The sequence below is a fragment of the Diceros bicornis genome, chromosome 10 (assembly GCF_020826845.1).
Source record: "Diceros bicornis minor isolate mBicDic1 chromosome 10, mDicBic1.mat.cur, whole genome shotgun sequence".
NCBI lineage: Eukaryota > Metazoa > Chordata > Mammalia > Perissodactyla > Rhinocerotidae > Diceros > Diceros bicornis.
Window position 1 is genome coordinate 84,727,475 of NC_080749.1, and position 19,815 is coordinate 84,747,289.

At 41.6% G+C, this 19,815-nt stretch overlaps 1 protein-coding gene across 7 annotated transcripts in view; it reads right to left on the minus strand.

Moving 5' to 3' along the window:
• Positions 1 to 19,815, minus strand: part of PLEKHM3 (pleckstrin homology domain containing M3) — a 175,486-nt gene that overhangs the window by 72,231 nt on the left and 83,440 nt on the right. For all 7 annotated transcript variants that reach the window (XM_058549718.1, XM_058549715.1, XM_058549716.1 and 4 more), the window contains 2 exons: positions 17,885 to 18,078; positions 804 to 867 (listed from right to left, as the gene is read on the minus strand). In XM_058549718.1, coding sequence (XP_058405701.1) covers positions 804 to 867; positions 17,885 to 18,078 — 258 coding nt within the window. The remainder of the gene's footprint in view (positions 1 to 803; positions 868 to 17,884; positions 18,079 to 19,815) is intronic.

Here is a 19,815-nt window from a genome sequence, read left to right on the forward strand (position 1 = left end):
CAATTTGATGGTTTTTAGTGTATTCACAAAGTTGTGCAACCATCACCACTATCTAATTCAAGCACAGTTTCATCAGCCCACAGGAAACCCCCGTACCATTAGCAGTCACTCCTCCATCCCCTGCTCTCCTCAGGCCATGGCAACCACTCATTGATTTTCTGTCGCTGTGGATTTGCCTATTTTGGACATTTCATTTAAACAGACTCATAAAATATATACATTCTTTTGTGACTGGCTTCCTTCACCTAGCATGTTTTCAAGCCTTATCTATGTTGTAGCGTGTATCAGTACTTATTCCTCTTTACGGCCAAATGATATTCCATCGTGTGGAGATACAACATTTTGTTTATCCATTCATTAGCTGATGAACATTTGGGTTGTTTCCACTTTTTGGCTATTATAAATAATGCTGCTCTGAACATTTGTGTCCAAGTTTTTAGGTGGAAATATGTTTTCATTTCTCTTGGGTACATACCTAGGAGTGGAATTGCTGGGTCATATGGTTAACTCTATGTTTAACTTTTTCAGGGACTGCCAAACTGTTTTCCCAAGTGGCTACACCACTTCACATTCCCATGAGAGGTATGTGAGGGCTCCAATTCATCTACATCCTTGACAATATTTGTTATTGTCCTGGAATATCTTTTTATACTAAGTTTTTTTCCATTCTGAATAGAAATTGATTATCAGGGCTTGTGAAGAAAACCACCCCAATGATGGCAGAATTCAGTGCCAAGACCAGAGTCAACAAAGACACTTCCCCCAGGAGAAAACAGACTGAAGCGGCCCCTCTGAGCGCTTACCTGCTGCAGATCGGCGAGGGAATATAGGTGGATCTGTTGAAGGAGGTATTCTCTGGGGAAAATTCTGAAAATGAGGACAGAAACACAAATGAACTTGGTGCTACCACAGAAAACACTTTTTATAGTAAGTTTCAACATCGCGTTCATCCCGTCTCTCCGCTTTCTTCCTGAACTCCTCCTCCCTATACCCTCTGAGAAATCTGTAATAATACCTTGTTTCAGATCTTTTTCTTCCTAAAGCAGATACTAAGATGGAAGTAAAGGCTGATCTTTGATTCTAATGTGATCTGAGGTGCTATGTGTCCTCTGTGGTGGTCCAGGCCCAAGGGCCAGAGAATCAGGTTCTTGTGGGAGCTGTGTCATCTTAGGCAAGTCACAAAACCCATCTGGCTTCAGCTTCTTCGCTGTTGAATGAGGGTCACTGAACTCGATCTCTCTCTCTCTCCAGCTCTATTATTCTGTCTAAATTAATAGATTTTGGAGTTGAGAAAATCAACTGAAGTGGCAACCTGTGTGTCTTCTGTCTGGAGGCTCCTATGGCCACTGCTAATGGGACAGTGGTGCTCAATATCACATCAAGGAACTATCCTCTTACATGGACAATGATAAGTTTTAGAACCTAGGTACAAATGGGGATAATGGGACGAAATATTTCAAATTGGGACTCCCTGACAAAGTCTAATATTTTTGGCTGCTGTCACTTTCACAGCATCTGAATAAATGACAGTGAGTGAACAGGAAAAAACACTAGATTATGGATAAGCAGACAGGTACCAAAGTGTAGATGGTTAGAAAACACACACACATGCCCACTCCAAAAAACAAAACAAAACTCACAGTGCTAGCATTTTCACTTTGTCTTACGTGGTACTATGCAATTTTCTTGTGTCCTAAATGAAAGAAACCACCAATTTATTCAACTAACATTTATGACTGTCCACTACATGCCAACCACTGTGCAGGCAACAAAGAAGGCAATTATGAATAAGATAGTCCCAGTATCTCAGTTCAAGGAGCATAAAGTCAAGTGAGGGAAAGATACCTGAACCGTTAATTACAATACAATGTGATAACTGAAAACAAGAGTTATGTATGGGGTACATATTTTTAGAATGGTCTAACACGGTGGATCCCAACACTGGCTCTTTATTAGAATCACTTGGGGAGCTTTTAGAAAACAACACAGCATAAGCATAACCAGAAACGAGTGTTGAACAAAACAAAAGCTCTCCTAGTGATTAGTGCAGCTGAGGTTTGGAACCACTGGCCTAATATCTAGCTCATTGGAAAACTCATTATTCAGTCTTTCAATTAAGTATGCATTACTTGACAAATCTAGAGACTAAATCATTCATCTTTCTATCCACCGAACAGTGATGAAGCACAACTGAAAGAAGGGCATTGGATGGATTTTACAAAGTCCTTCCCCATGAGGGACAGGGCAGGCATAGTCTAGCTCGGGGCTCGCCTGGGAAGCATGACAGGCACTGAAGAATTCTGCTGAAAGCGCTGTTTCATCCATGAATGAGAACAGACCAAGTGAATGACAAGGCCTTCTTACTCTGGGAACTGGAATACGGTTCCTGAGGCTGGGCTCCCTTCAGCTCTGGTGGTTCAGGCAGCACCTGTGGCGGGAGGTACAGTCCAAGTGCCCTGGGTAGGGGACAGGGAAAGGGCTCAATTCCTCCATGCAAGGTTAAGCTTCCCTGTAGAGAGGCTCCCTGCTGTGGAAGGTAGACCACAGTCCCAGGAGGGACCATGAGACATAACCAACTTCCATTTTCAATTACACACATACTTGACACAGATGATCAAGAGACCTATTCCTCATGGCTCCCAAAGTGTTAACACCAACAACAATAAGAGCAATCCACTTTGAGTTTGGCCCTTGACACAGATCATTTCATTTAATTCTCACAATAGCCCCGCACACTAAGTACAACCTCCATTTTACATAATAAGAAACTGAGGCTCAGAGGCAAAGACTAATTTATCCAGGGTCACAAAGCTGGGATTCAAGGCCAGACTTTCTGACTCCAAAGGCCTGTGCTCCTTCCACTTTCTTAGAGGTGGGGGTGGAGGAAGGAGGGAGGTGAGTTTGAGTTGACCATCTAAGTTAGCTCTATAACGCAAGTCTCTTCCAGGTAGATGGTTACTACTGTTAGGCCAGTGGCAATACAGAGCCACTGATGCTTTTTTAAGCAGGAAAGTGACAATGATGTACTTTGTCATGCCCACTTTCTGAAGGCAGGGGGGTGGAGAGATTGCAGGCAGGGATAGTCCTGACGAGGTATTTGAGGGTCTATTCTAGGGGATAGTGAAAGAGGTTGGGTGGGTAGATACAAGAGACCTTTGGAAGAATTGCCAACATTTAGAATGAGTGAAAGTGGAGAAAGGAATCAAAAGTGATTCTGAAGCATCTAGCTTAGGTGACTGGATGGTGATGTCCCCGGCCAACACAGGGCAGGCCATAAAGAACTGAAATTTATATGTGCTGAATATAAAGTGCCTGTGTGGAGGACAGCAAGGATGGCCCCTGGGAAGGTAGGACTGAAAGACGTGGACTAGTCAGGGGCACTTCTGATGTCAGCACAGAGGTGACACCTAAAGCTTCGAGAATGGATGGGATGGACCTAGCAGGAAACCGAACAGGAAGGGGGCTGAGCACGGGCAGAGGCTGTTTGTTCTGACTTTGTTAACCTTACACTGTCTAGAGTATCTAAAGCACACTTTGGTAGTCTGCAGTTTTTCTCAACCTTGAAAAATTCTGTTTTGAAAATAATCAGGATGTTCACATGTACTTGAGTTTCTAACATTTCCCCTATTTGTGAAATGTTTGTAGCCTTATAGCCTTCATCCAGCTTCCCCTAATGTTAACATCTTAGACAACCACCGTATGTTGATCAAAACTAAGAAATTAACTATTACTTATAGATTTTATTCAGATTTCACTAATTGTTTCACTAATGTTCCTTTCCTATTTAAGGATCCAATCCAGAATATAACATTGCATTTGCAGATTAAAATATATATATATATATTTAAACACTTGCAAAAGACTTGAGACCCAAACATATGTGCAGAAAAGGAAACCTAGGACACAGTCTCTCAGTTGGGCTATGAGGGTAACAACGTACAGTAATCTAATACAGGGACAGAGGATGTTGGAGTGTGGTTGAATGGGAGGAATCATCTTTTTCAAAGGTATTGCTTAATAATGAATCTCCAAAATAAAGTAAAATGAAAGCGATGTGGCAGGAGGGCTGAGAAATAGAGACAGAGTAAACCTAGTAAGTGGGCTGGAAAATCGTTTGAAGATGGGCTTCTGCCACTTCTGTTGGTTTGTACAAATGTTGGTCAGCTGGAGGGTTAGCAGGAGGTAACTGAAATGAACCATAGCAGGGACAAAGGCGGGGTAGCGTATTTTAATGTTTTGCTACTTCAAGTTTTTTCTGCTCTAAAATCCTAAAATTTCTTTAACTGAGAGCACACAGGATATAAGAATTATTTATAAATTTACGAGCCAAATCATACTGGTAATTCCCTTACTACGGTACTACAGTCAGTTATCCAGTCAACACTTACTGAGTGCTGAAAATAAGCAGGTGTTGTGTTAAATGCTGGAGATGGATATGCCAATGTTACAGCTGATGAGCAAAGAGAAGAGCCAGTTTAAAAAAAAATTTATTGAGATATCATTAACATATAACATATTAGTGTCAGGTGTACAAATAGTGATTCAATAATTGTTTCAGGTCTTACATTCAAGTCTTTATTCTGTTTTGAGTTAATTTGTAAGGTGTAAGATAACGGTCCGGTTTTCCCAACACCATTTGTTGAAGAGACTGTCCTTTCCCCGTTGTATACTCTTGGCTCCTCTGTCGTAAATTAATTGACCCTATATGCGTGGGTTTATTTCTGGGCTTTTCCTTACTAGGCTGGGTCTTTCTTGCTTCCAAACACTGCTCATTATTCTCACAATAACCAACTTTGGGCACAGTCATCTCCAATACTCCTTCCACATTATTCGTATGGCTAAAGTTAGCTATGCATTTATTTCGTGTTTCTACTTGTGTAAATATATTCCATGTATGTTTATTTTCTCTCTCCCTTTAGAAGAGATTCTTAGCCCCTCCAGCAACACCTCATCTACTGTCTCCTCTCTATCACTCTTCAGTGTTTAATACTGTTATTTATATGAGGTCAGTCATAACAGACACAAAGAACTGGAAAATGCCACGTATGCAGAAAAGATAAAGGAACTGAGCTTATTGTGTCTGGAGAAGATGTTGTGTCCAGGAGATTTAGTGGTGGCCATAAAAAACAAAGACTTTTAAGACAGATATTGCTAATCAGCTTTTCTTCTCCCTGGAAGATGGAAATTGTAGCATGAAAGCACTGAAGTCAAATATGAGAATAAATTTCCCAAGAGGTATTAAAATGTGTCCCTTAATGTGATGCTTTTTCATGTAAATGAAAGAAGAAAAATTGTTTGCAGGTATTTACAGTAGGGCACGCTCTTCTGTTTGAAGGAGGGAAGGGCTGAAGGCAGGGCTCAATGACTGAGGCCTTCTCCTCCGGTCAGTTTGTTCCTCTCCTCCACTGCCTGTGTCTCCACGGCAGACTGAATCTGCAAGACATTCTCTGAATACCTTGTCTAAGCAGACCATGCACAGGGGTAGCACAGGGTAGAAAACGACATAAAAGCCAAGCCCATAAAAGCATGGGCCACAGTGACTTCCCATCTGGGGGACACCAAGGGCTCTTCCCTGCTGAGGCTTAGGTCCTACAAGCTGGCCCATCTGACAGGGGCTCTTTAGAAAATGGGGGAACAAGCAGGGACTCCCAGGGACCAGTTCCCTTAAAACTCTGAGTAATAGAAGGAGCAAGTGGAGAACTTGCTCAGGTAGCATTGAGCTGCCTTCGGCAGATGTGACTAGGAGAGGAGAGGGCTCCGCAAAGGATGCAGAGGTGAATTTGCAGTCACTTCAGGGATTGCTGGGGGAACCCTTCACGTCTGGAAGACAAAGCTTGGCATCCCTTTAAGAGAATCATGTCAGGATTAATTTCACTATTAACGTACTCAATAAAGAATGGATGATTATTTGCATTTTTTGTCAGAAAACACAACTTGTGATCACCATATCTTCCATGAATTTAATGCAAATGAAGTCCAGCCTTATAACCCCTGCAACTTGTCACTATGGTTAAGAACCTAAAACAGTGTACATTTCATTGCAATAAGTAGATGCTAGGTACATAACATGTGACAGGCATTGTGCTGGGCCCTGGAGATTTGGAGAAAAGTTTTTTTAACATCAAAGAATATGCAGACAAATGGGATAAACAGACAAGTAAGCAAACAGTTGTAGTTCACAATGTTGAGTGCTGAGACCTACAGACACACACACAGGGACGGGGGAAGCCAGCAGAGCACCTGGTCAGGAAAGACCTCAGAGAACTGACAAGTCAGAATTAATTTGACCAAGTGAAAGGATGGGAACTGCAGGTCGAGGGAGCAGCATGCGTAAGAGCATAGAGACCAGAGCAAGGACACTGCTCTCATACAGAGACCAGAGCAAGGACACTGCTCGCAGGGAACTGGTTTTCTGGGCAGGTGAGTGAGGTGTAGCAGTGTACATGTTGGGAAGGAGAAACTACAGGGTGTGAGCTTAGAAAGTTAGGACGTAGCCAGATATGAGAGGTCTTGAATACCTTGCTAAGAGCTACCCCAGAAGAGATGGGATGCCAAAGAATTGCCTCAAGCAGGAGAATAACATGGTTTGATTTGTGACTTTAAAAAATCATTGACAGCAGAAAGGGATCAGGGAAGAGACTGAAGGGATAGATAATTTTTTTGGTAAACAAGGGGAGAAATGATGGGGGCCCGAACAGAATTTAAATGGTTGCCCTGGGGTTGGAGAGAATGGCCAACCACAAGACAGATTTCTGTAGCAGAAGACACAAGGTCATGATGACTAATAGGAATGATGGCCAGGAAGGAGCTTGGGATTATTCAGTTTTCCAGTTAGGTCCAACAGGTAAATGGCAGTTCCATTTACTGACATAGCGAATGAGAAAGAAGAGTTGTCTTCGGGGAGAAAGGGTAGCTCAGTTGTCAGGGCAGAGGGTTGGAACTGTCTGTAGAATGTTCACGTGGAGTCGTCTGAGAGTCCAGGTAGGATATTTGTGTGCCCCCAGCCTATAGGTGTTAGTTGAAGCCATGAGAATGAGTGATAGCCCAGGACAGTACATATTAGGGAAACAGGACCCTGGCAAACAGCGCTAGTTAACAAGTGGCTGCAGGAAAAAGACTGAGAAGGAATAGTTTCATAGGGAGGCGAAAAAGCAGAAGAGCCAGCGCCAGAGATGCCAAGGAAGGAGAGAATTTCGAGAATGAAAAAGATGGTCAATGGTATGGAAGGCAGGGGAGAGGTCAAATCATACATGGAAGACTCACGAGTCCTGAACAGCGCCTGCTGGGCTCGGCAAACGGAAGCTCGGAAGCTCCTTAGTCATCTCAGACAGAATGGTTTCAGGGGAGGGAGAGGGAAGCCAGATTGCAGAGGGATGGACTGTGGATTACTCTGTTAAGAAGCTAATTTTAAAGGAAAGGAGAGAAATTGGGCCATAACTAAAGAAGGATGTAGGACTAAGAAAGGATTCTTTTCTTAAAGATGGAAGAGACTTGGGTATATTTATATGCTAAAATGAAGAAACTAGTACAGAAGCAGTACCTATAGATACAAAGGTAGGGATAATTGACAGAGCCTGGCCTTGGAAAGGCCTAGAGGAAATGGATGTGGACCCAGCTGGAAGCTCTTTCAAATACACACGTTTACACACACACACACACACACACACATGCACACCCAAACACACCCTGTACTTTCTTAATTGAAGTGCTTCAAGTTTCTACTAAAATGTTATATAAAAGGTAATTACTAATTTCTCCAATGTTCCCTCCAAACTTCAACATATTAGGAACGGAAAGCTATAAACTATCTGAAGGTCCTCTGACTTAGCTGGCCTTTGGTCAACAGGATCCTTGCTGCAGAGGGAGCGCCTTTTGTCTTCTCATCAGGGCTGCTGTGTCTAGGGTGTTCTGTGCACTGTGACCTCGCTGCGCCACAGGCCTACGCATCACCAGGTCTGACAGCATCTCTCTGGCAGGCCAACCTTGAGGATAGCCCTGCGCACGTCAGTGCAAGCTCACCTGGTTGGTGCTGACACCAGAGCCAAAGGACAAGCGTGATAAGAAGAGTCAACTCCACATCTCACTCCCCATCAGGGAAACCACATTGCTGGCAGGCAGCACTATCAAGTTCTCTGACACCAAAGAACACTGGAGAAACCTGCTAACGGTTCACGAAAACCAACCAGCACAATCACTTCTAGTGCCATGTTTTCTACTTGATCATCTTTAGAATTGCCTGACACACCAAGAAGGTAACTTAGGCTTCATTTATAGATTGCTCTAAAGAGAAAGGTGAGAAAAGACAAAAATTAAAAAGGAAAAAGGTCATATATGTTCAGAGCCCTTATATTATGCAGCTGATACTGGGAGTTAAAAATGCAGAGATAATTGCCTATGAAATCTAAGGCAGTAGTCTTTACAAAAAAGGTTAGAGGTCCTCATGCCATTTTGTACCAGGACACGGAGTTAAATAAACAAGACGCATTTAAGCTGACTAATTTCTGAGGATTTCAACTCAGTTCCCACCAAGCCCTGATGCTCACAAGAGAAAAGGGAGTAGGTCAGGCTCTGAAGTAGGTAGTCTCTTTGCAGGATTTTGATGGATTTAATAACGTCACCATTTCCCTGAAGCTCAGTTCTCAGAGTTACCCAACTAGTATTTAAAAACCCAATGATTAAAATGAAAAAAGAAAAAAAAAAGTTTGTAACGGAAATATCTGAGCACATGTAAGAGACAGACCTTAAAAAAAGACCCATCACACACATGCACGAAATAAAAGATAACACAACACCAAAGGAAAACTTCCAATTTTGATTCTAGATCGTATGGGTCTAAAAGGAAGAATACAGATAGAGGTGCACAAAGAATAATTTAAAAAGGAAAACCATTTATTCATGTAGCAGTACTGTGTGTTCCAAGAATATGTGCTCCAGGGGGGATAATTTGTGCTGAGTTGAGAGAGCCGTGGTGTCCTGCCTTTGGAGGGCACACGCACCCACACCAAAATCAGCAAAAAGCACTGTGAAGCCTCCCCAGGGAGTGCAATTTGCTGATCTTGAAGCAAGCTGCAAACTCTTCCTAGAACAGTTACATTAGGCTGGATATGGACAGGACTCATATGCCCAGCCAAGCTCCCAGCTAATGGAAAAACAATTTTAAATCAAAGGCAGATATTCCGATAGCAACCCATGTGGGAGAAACAAGCTTCAATCATTTCTCTAGATACCTTGTTTTGCTAATCTCATTGGCTGAAAAAGTGACAAGATTGCATCAGATATTATATCTTGGCAGATGGTTACAGGAAATAAGAGTCTCTTTTACCCGCTCATTCAGAAATTGTGCTTAAGTTTCTTAGCAACAATCTAAAGCCTGGAGTAGAAATACTTGGGAAGTAATTTTGGTAATGATTATTCTGGGGTCTGATTATAGAAGTGCAGATTATATCACAGTTATTATAGATCCTAGCTCAAATTCTTATGGTTTTTTTTAATAGTTCCAAAAATATAACACTTTTCCTGCAATGAGTTTTATTTTTTTGTTGTCTCTTAGAAAATGATTTTAGATAATTTATGTATTTTAATCTCAGAATAAGATAAAATCACTTTTTAACTTTCTGAAAGATTTCTCAGTAAATAAAAAACTATGTGTACATTATAGTAAAATTAATATACAACTTGCCAGAGTTCCTTTTTCAAAGTTTATTAATCTGTTTAGTTTTGAATGACACTGTCTTCCGCAGACAGTGTGCAGCTCCCTTTCAGGGTGCTGATATTGGTATATACATATACAGGATTTGCTGAAGGAGCTCTCTGGACAAAATGAAGGAAGAGGGAGGAGCTATTAGGAGATCAGGAGGAGGTTAGATGACTTAGATGACTTAAACTTTAGATCTAGAAGTCATCCAAGGGAAAAGGAATTCTTGAAGTAGAATGAGAGTGGCTGCTTTCAAAAACTATCAAAATGACACTCTGTGCTTTAGCACTGAGTCCTGATAGATTCAAGCAGCTGATCTGTTGGGACTAAAGCCCCAACTGCAGCTAATGACGCTTTTAATTAGCTAACTTGAAAACTAGCCACAAAGTCTGGCTAATATTAAATCTTACAGAGCACATAAATAGTTATATTCATTTGCTGAATTTAAAGAAGTGTTTTCTATACACTTAAAGTGCTAATAATTACTGGTCTTTAATGAGACTAATTTAGTGATAATATTGTTGCTAAAATGGGCTTACTCTTCTAAAATACAATATTAACCAGAATTTGTCAGCTAATAATTGCACACTTAGATCTCAGATTTTGGTTATAAGATATTCCTCATATGCTGTTCAGAGACACAGCGAGTCAAGTCCGTGTAGACTGTGTTTTAAGAACTAGGCTGCCCTAAGAGATATGCTCTTAATAAGCTAGCCTCCTAAATTAAGTATATTCAGTTCACAACATGTAATCTTTTCTCTAACAGATATCCCTCCATCTAACATGTCTGACTTTTTTCAGGCGTTGGGGGAGAAAAGGACGTTTACCTATGAAATGATCTCTCCCAGCTCACTTATTATCTGTTCGTGCAATCTTTTGTTGGGTACACAGAATATTATCCTTGCTTACTTCTTCCAAGATCGATGGTGTATGTATGCATGTTCACACATCAAAATAGCATTTTCGCTCAGTGATTCATGATGCTTTAGACAAACATTTACTGGCACAAAAAGATGTTCACTATATACTCAGTGAAATGATTGGGTTAAGAGTAGTATGTACAGTATGAAACCATTTTTATGGGGAAAAAATAATCTGCAGAGGAAAAAGTCTGGAAGGATATGCACCAAAGTGGTAGGCTAAAGGATGGCTTTCTTATTCTTGTTTTCTGTGATAAACAGTATTTTTTTGTAATAGGAAAAAAAAAAGTTTGACCAAATTAAGTGGGTGGAATCTTGGTAATAGTAGTTTATTCATTTAATCAATTTGTTCAGCAAATACTTATTAGCCCCCACCATATGTCAGGTATGGTTCTAGGCCCTGGGAATATAGCAGTAAGCAAAACAGTCACAAAGCCTGACCTTCTGTAGCTTACACCTAGTGGGAGAGCAGGGCCACTGCATATGGCTGCACAGGTTGAGCACAGCACAACTTCTATATCCATACATGATGGCTCAAGAGAGGGAGATAGACAAAATAAAATACCATGTTATATGGTAATAAGCAGAAAAAGAAGACAGGAAGTGTGTGTGGAGGGACGCTGGTTGCAATTTTAAATAGAGTGGTCAAAGATGCTTCATTAGGGTGAACTGCATTAAGACCTAAAGGGGATGAGGAAGCAAGCTATGCAGTTATCTGGGGAAAGAACAAACAAGTATAGAAACTCACATGGGAGCCTGCTCGGTGTGCTCAAGGACGAAAAAAAAAGGCCAGAGTGAATGGGGAGAAATTAGTGGGAGATGAGGGCAGAGAGGTAATGGGGTTATGAGACTGTATATAGCCTTAGCTTTTACTTGGAGTGAGAGGTGAAGCTATTAGGTAGTTTGGATTGGGGTGACATCATCAAATCTTCACAGTAACTCTAGCCGTCGTTTTAAGAACACACTGAAGGGGAGATCAGTTACCACAATAATCCAGGGGAAAGATGACAGTGGCTTGACCTGGGTGGCAGTAGTGGAAGTGGTGGTGAGTGGATATATTCTGAAGGTGAAGCTGACAGGATTTGCTGGTGGACTGGATAGGGAATGGGAGAGAAAGGTCTGGCCTGAACAAACTGGATGGATGGAGGTGCCATTAAGCCAGATGGGGAAGTCTGCAGCAGGAGCAGTTTGCAACAGGATTGGGGTGGGGATATTAGCTCAGTTTTGAACATATTAAGTTTGAGATGCTAGTAGATGTCCAAAGGACATTTCAATCTTTGGACTTAGCCTCCCCTCCAGTGAACTCACTAGAAAGACAGGAAGGAGTGGGAAGAGAATCTTAGTAAATTAGGTTACATTTACAGAGACTGGTCTAAGAGCTGAGCGAGCTGCTAAATTCTGCTGGAAGGAAGAGGAGGCAACAAGAGTCTGACAGAATACACACACACATTCATTTTTTTATGGTACTCACCAGGATAAATAATGTTAATAAAAATGGCAATCTTTATGATAGAAATTTCTCACCATTCAGTAAAGGTGACATTTCAGTGAGAACACTGGATATAATTTCAAATAAAATGTGAGACCAAAGAAAAAGGTAGCTTAGAAGGTAGAAGAATCACCTGTGTTATTCTCTTGAGACTCCCAAGTCAAGCTGTGAAATTGCTCCAGGATGGTCTAAGCCAAGGACTAAACTTAAACAAGTAGGACCAAATGCTCCCCAAGAAGCGACACAGTTCTGCTCTAAGCAACTGGGAGAACAGGCATAACATTGCCTGTTGGCCCCAACTAGTGTTGGAAAGAAACTGATTTTAAATTTATGTCATAATAGGAACTTTGGATTCACCAGCACCCGAGTCTCCAGTCACGTTTTGATGGTAGAGTATGGGAAACTCGCAAGCATCCACATTAATTTCTAGAATGTCTTTCCCTGGACTAGATGATGTCACTTCAGCATGCAGAAGAGAAAATATGACTTAAGTCAGGATTTCTGAAAAGCTAATCCAAACAGCTGGTGTCAGTCTGGTGATGTTTGTAGCAGTCCAAGGTAAAATGCGGAAAAAAAAGGACAGTAGAATGAATTTAAAATCTATTTGGTTTTAAAAAGCTGTTTGATTTCTGAGACTGTTTGCCTATTTCTTTTAGTGTTACTGTGTTCTTTTATGAAATGATGGTGGGAAATGGGTGGTACTGTTTAAGTCTGTTTTGGCTAAAGACAGATGTAAGACAATCATATAGATATCTCCACATTTTTGTTTTAAATTTACAGGTCTGTGAATAGAAAGGCCTGGTAAACACTGACCTAGAGAAAGCGCACTGGTCAGCGCTAAGCCAGCTGTCATGCCTTGCTCTCCAGGGCTGACTGAGCTGGCAGTGAGCACAGGAGTGCCCGTGTCAGCAATCCCACCTCCCCACTCAGGGGCTTCACTGTCTGCCACCTCCTTCCCTGCCCTCACCCTCTCCTAGAGGACTTCAATCAAGGCTTCAGGAGAATTAACAGCTGTTCCTTGTAAGAGTCTATAGACCTCTGGACGTCACCATCAACAGCAAATGCAAAGGAAGGAAAGCAGCAGCGATCTGAACACCAGAAAACCTGGTTCCCAGGGTGGACTCTGCTGCCTACCAGCTTTGTCACCTCAGGCAAGTCACATAGCATCTCAGAGTCACAGTTCTTCCTCTTCTTCCTAAATACCATCTGTCCTACCCATCTAAAAGGGCTGTTGTAAAGAAAAAATAATATATTTATGGGAAAATACGTTTTAATTGACAAAAATCATAATTATCTCACATGGCTCCAGGTACAATCATAAATAAGTGAAATGGGCTGGGGATAAGAAAAAGTGGACAGCAATGTATTATAGACCAAATGACAGTGGGTCTGGGGCAACAACAGGAGCAGTAGAGACTATGGCAAAGTGGAGAGTCCAGTATCTAAAGTTGATTGCTGCTATCCAGGAATGAGGGAAGACCTGTGTAATCAGAACTTATGATTTCCTAAGAGAAACCAGAGAGCTTCATTTTGTGTGTGCAAGAAAACTGATTATTTAAATCTTAGCAACTATTTCACAACTTTAAAACCTGGTGGGGGCCATCCCTGAAAGGCCAAACCAAGCATACCTGTGGCCAAACCTGGCTCTGAGGTGCCGTTTGTGACTTCTGATTTACACACACATCCTGCTGTTCCTGTGTTCAGCGGGATACACAGAGCCAAAGCCCTACCAGCTCTTCTTAGGGTCCCTCTCAAAGACTTTCCTAATGGCTGCTGATCCGGATGTGTCCTGACAGGGCTAAGATTTTCCACAGAGTTCTTCATGCACCTTCACGTGTGGACATTGTAAATAATTCTTTTCAGGAAAAATTAACTCGGCCTTGAACCAGTCCAGCAGGGTCGCCATCTGGGAGTCCTCAGGAACAGTGAACTGTCAGCACTGTAAACATTTTAGCCTTCATGGAAGACACTGACTTTTTCTAAATTAATCACCCCTGCCAGTCAAGATTTGCAGTATGGGTTCAAGAACAAGGCGTTCATTTAACAACAATAACAAAAACAGTGAGGATGAAAACCTGACGGTCATAACAAAAGGCTTAAAAGCAAACTGTGACTTCCCTAATAAGGCGACGACCAAAGTTGGCTCCCTGGCGGTCGAGCACCAATACGATTAATCAGTCTGTTTTCAGTTTTCTCACGACAGCAACATTAACAGTTTGCTTTATTCTGTTTAGATGGTGCTGACAGGTCTTCAGCATGTTGGGCCTACTTGCTGGAGATGAATGGCTGCTCTTGCACTGAGGTAAAAGGCCAGGCCGGGCGAGTGTCTTCAAAGATTAGAGGAGACTGGGTTCTCTCGCTCCTTTTGTTCCCCCCTTGCCCATCTACTCTTCCGTCTTCTAATTTCTATCAAGGATATGAACGATTAGGAGTGTCCAGGGGGTTCTTCTTACTGTATAAACTCCTCACTTTAGATGCTGTAGCCCCACGTGAAACAAAGGGAACCTTGGATAAGCTCATCATCTCTAAAGGCACTGTTGGCTAATTTTCTTTTTAAAAACTCAGATTTCATATAAAAGTGAAAGATAGGTAAGAAATGGCCCCTGGCGACAGGAATTTTAGCATATTAGGTGGGCAATAGTTCTTGTATCTGTGGTCATTTTTTTAGGCACTGAAGAAGGTAAAATTGATATTAAGTGTGGCCCAGCTGCAGGAAGTACAGATATCTCAGAAAACCTCTTAGACATATTTCACTAAATTGTCATATTTCAAAATAAATCAAAAAGACTTGAAGTACCTCAAGAAGACCAGCACCCTATAACCCACCTACCTCCCCAAAAAGCTGCTTGTTACTAGTATACTTTTCTCTGTGCCAGGTTGGAGAGAAATGGTAAGCCCAAACATTATTTTATCAGCATATAAGTATAGAGAAACTAACATAACAAAAAATTTTAAAAAATCAATGCACCCCCTCCCGGGTTCTGCAGAAATCTTTGTCTCATTCTTTGTTCTTGGGGAGCCTCCTGCTCCACCCACCTTTATGCAACAACTGCATGGATAAGCATGCACTACACAGCTAGGAATTGAAGCCTTGGGCCTGGCTAGCTCTCCAACCTACTTCTTCTCACTCACTCCTCTCCTGACATAATAGCGAGAGAAGGGGATTGGTTCCAACAGACAGGGCATCAGGGGTGGCTTTTAAGTGGAACCTTTTAACAAAGACTTTTAAAGCCAGAAACAAGAACATTCTAGGATGAGAAGCCAGTACTACTACTACCACTAATAGTACTTACTGAGTGCCTACTAAGCACTATTGTAAGCACTTCAGTTGTAAAAACCCATTTAATTCCCACAGCAGAATGCATTGAGGGAGGAGTTAAATAGTTACTGTGTTGGAAATGCAAGATAGTTGAGCGAATAGAGCATTATGCTGGACTAGATTTGGGCAGATCCTGAATTCCATACTTGTACTTTAATCATTTGTCTGATGCGAAGGTTGGATGGGAGAGGGAAGAAACTGAAGTTATATAAACTAGTTAGGACACTGCAATAGTCCAGAGACTCTGAACCAGGGTGGTGCACTAGGAGGGAAAAGGAGAGGAAAGATTTGAGAGTTACCACAGAAACAGAACCAACTAAATGTTTTTTTTTTTTTTTTGAGGAAGATTGGCCCTGCACTAACATCCGTTGCCAATCTTCCTCTTTTTTTGTTTTTCTTTTTTCTCCTCAAAGCACCAGTACATAGTTGTGTATCATAGTTGTCGAGTTGTAGTTCTTCTATGTGGGACACCACCTCAGCATGGCTGGATGAGTGGTGAGTGGGTCTGTGCCTAGGATCTGAACCTGTGAGCCCCGGGCCACTGAAGCGGAACGCACGAACTTAACCGCTATGCCACTGGGCCGGCCCCTAAATCTTTTTTGACTGATTCAATTTTTTTTTGTTCATTTGCTCAACAACTATTTTTGAGGGTGTTGTAGGTCAGACACTGTGCTAAGTGACACAGAGAGAAATAAGGAAAAGAAGAATTTGAAGACGACTGCTTCTTCAAACTTGGCTCCTAGTTATTGCTCAGTGGTCTAAGTGGTACTGTAATGGGCATCCCTCTGTCTGTCCTTACACTTGTCCCTCCTCCTCCTTCCTTCTGTCCATGGAACACTTACTGAGCACCCACACACTTACTGAGCCAGGTACTGCAATACACCGCAGTCATGAACAAGTCCAGGAAAGACAGAGAAGGGGAAGGAGAAGAGACTAATATCTTGGTCCTCACAGCCTTGGAGTGCCTTCCCTCCACACCCTCCACTCTTTTCCTGGTGGTCTGGCCACAAGGCGCAGTACTGGGTGGTAAACCACCAGAGGAACAGCGTGGTCTTCTTAGTCGTCCATGTGAAGAGAGGACCTCCTACTGAACTCCTAAATGTGTGCCCCAATTCGGCATATTTAACCAAAGCAAAACATTATACCAGAAAGGTATCTAACCTGATTCCCATGTGTAGATTTTAATATCGTCTAAAACGAGAAAAACAAGCTCTGATCAAAGCCAAAAGGTACTGAAAATAATAGAACAAACATTTTTTGAACATTAAAAATCTTGTATCTAGTTTAGTTGGTAAATTAGTTTGAGACATATAATTCTATTGCCTTCCAGGGAAAGCCCTGATCTCTTAAAATTAAGATTTTCCTAGACTTTATAAGAATAAATCCTGACTACTTTCTAGTGCTTTCTGAAAAACAATTAGGTAATAGAATGACTACCACTGAGAAATATTTTGCTTTATGGCAGCTACCCGTTCATTATTATTTTATGAGAGCTTGTCTAGATATTATGTATCTTTCACTATCTACATTTAGTTCTTTTTAAAATGTTTTCTTCAGATGCCTGGGGTTATGTCAGTTTCAGGATATAATTGCATCTCAAATAGCAAACTATATCACTTTAATACTTTCCAAAGGTTCTTATGCATATAGGCTTACCTCCAAAAACCATGACTAACGTATGCTTTTGGTCATTTCTATGAAAACAAAGAAATTAAAAGGTATTTTTAGGGACTTACGAAAACCATCAACAATTATTTCAAGTATAAGCTAGTTGATAGATGCCAAGGTTAAGAATTTAATGCCAATAAAATCTAACTGTAAAAGAAGGAATTTGATGAGAGCAGGCACATTTTAAATTCAATTTTATTTTGAGGATCTGAGCCTGGTATGGACTTGTGTGTTCTACGAACTCTAAGATAACTAAGCTATGGAAAAAGCAGCCTGCACCACTGGTAACACGAAAAGGAGAAATCCTGGGCCTGCTGCACTGTAATCCTAGCTCTACCACCTACCTCATTTACCAAGTTTGTTTCTGTATGGAAAATAAGAGGTGAATAGCCACCTACTTATTTCCCATTGAAAAATGTTTTTAAGCTATGAAATATCAAACATGCTTATTTTTACTGATGATAAATAGGAACTGAAATTGGGAAAAGTGTAAAACACTACATAAGTGATCGATGAAGACACTCAGATAGTTATTATCTCAAGTTAACCTATAGGTAAGAGAAGTCTTCACTCTCCTGGGACCTCAATCCATCGGTTAAAAGCCTTCTGTTACGCTGAGATATTATTTTCATTTTGCTTGGCTCAACCAGATAGAGGACCTCAGAGGAACAAGTAAAAGATGAGCCCAGAGGGGGAGCCACAGAATCCGGGCCGGACTGTGCTGGAGAGGCCCTGGGAGAGCATCTACCCGCAGGAAAGGCAACAACCCAAGGCATCCAATGCTGGAGACTCACCTGCGGCGCAGATCCTCCGCCACCGCTGCCCGGCAGCTGAACAGATAGGCTCGAAGCGACGTCAGCCGCTGTCGCAGCCGCGCCACGGTGGCCAGCGGCTCGGCGTGCTGGTACAGCAGGGGGTTCTCCTGCTGGATGTCGATCAGGGGCTCCTCGTACACGTACTCCAGAAACTCCTTGGCCTGCTTAGACACCTGTGAAACAGACTTCTTCAATCAGTTCTGGCAAACCTTCCCGCTTTCTGCACTCCTCCAACCAGGAACATAGTTAAACATCAAAGTAATATTATCTTCTGAACACAGCCAAATGAAAAAGCCTACAATTTAACTAAATATAAATTTTGGCTTCTGTTTCTTTCTCCCAGAAACTCAACTGGCAAAAGTAACCTTGGCATCAAAAGGAACTCATTAATTCTGCATCTTGATTCTGTGATTACACACATCTGCATATGTGATAAAATGACACAGAACTATGCAGACCCGGTATACCAATGTCAATTTCCTGCCTTTTTTTCTATATTGTACTATAGTTATTTAAGATGTAACCAATGGTAGAAACTGGGTGAAAGGTATATAGCACCTCTCTATATTATCTACGCCACTTTCTGTGAATCTATAATTATTTCAAAATAAAAAGTAAAAAAAAAAAAGTTCATTAAGTCTCTCTTAACACAATGCTGATTTTAAAAACTACACATATATGTCTACATATTCTATAACACTTTTTTTTTTTTTTTGGTGAGGAAGATTTGCCCTGAGCTAACATCTCTTGCCAATCTTCTTCTTTTTTTGCTTGAGGAAGATTAGCCCCAAGCTAACATCTGTGCCCATCTTTCCTCTATTTTGTATGTGGGTTGCCACCTCAGTATGGCTGACAAGTGGTGTAGGTCCGTGCCTGGGATCCAAACCAGCAAACCTGGGCTGCCGAAGCAGAGTGCGCCAAACTCAACCACTATGCCACGGGGCTGGCCCCTATAACAGTTTTTATAAGTAGCCACTTTAAAAAAAATAGGTAAACCATGCACATATAACAAAATTCAAAAGGAATAAAAGGATATCTCCAAAAAAAGGAAAAATTTGCGGAGAAAACAGGCTCACACACACCTTTCAGAGAGCAGAAAGGAGCTGCTCTCGTGAGAACCACCTGGAGCTCTGGCTGACTCAGGCCAACATACCCACCAAGTCTGTACCCACGTCTGGTAGTGAACCAGCAGACTGTGAAAGCTGGCTTTAAACTGTCCTTGTCCTCAGCAGAAACAAACAGTGGGAACACCACACAGCCGAGACACAGAAGGAGGAGCCTGAAGAATGCACACATGCGGTGATTGTCAGGAGTCTTGACGCACAGGTCACTGATGCAGAGATGAGGACTGGCTAATGATGCACAGGGCTGGTTCAGTTTCTATTCACGGAAGATGGTAAAACCTCTCCACAAAGTTTCCACCAAAACCTCTCTAGTACTAGGAGTAAGGCTAGTAATTCAACATAAAAAACAAAACAAACAGCTTTGTTTATTAAAAAGAAAGTTGAAAATCCACTGTTTAACACTCCAGGCTAGAAGCTTACTAATGAAGATAAATAGGATACCCTCAAGAGACTCACTGTTTAGTATAATAGGCAAATATTTAAAACAAGAAACACATGTAGTACGCAGACTGTCATCCACCACAAGAGAAATGTGGATGAGGTCCATTGGTAGCTCAAAGGAGAGAGAAATCAACTGTCCTGGGGGGAAGAAAGTGTCACCCAGGTGACACTCGCTCGAGGTCTAGAAAAAGAAATAGAAATTCACTTGGTGGGCAAGGATGGGACAGACGAGAGTACAACAAGCAGACACAGCCCTGAAAAACTCATCAATATGTACATGTGATAACTAAATGTATGGCTATTGTATGTTGGTTAAAAACATATTTATGAAATTCAATTATTATT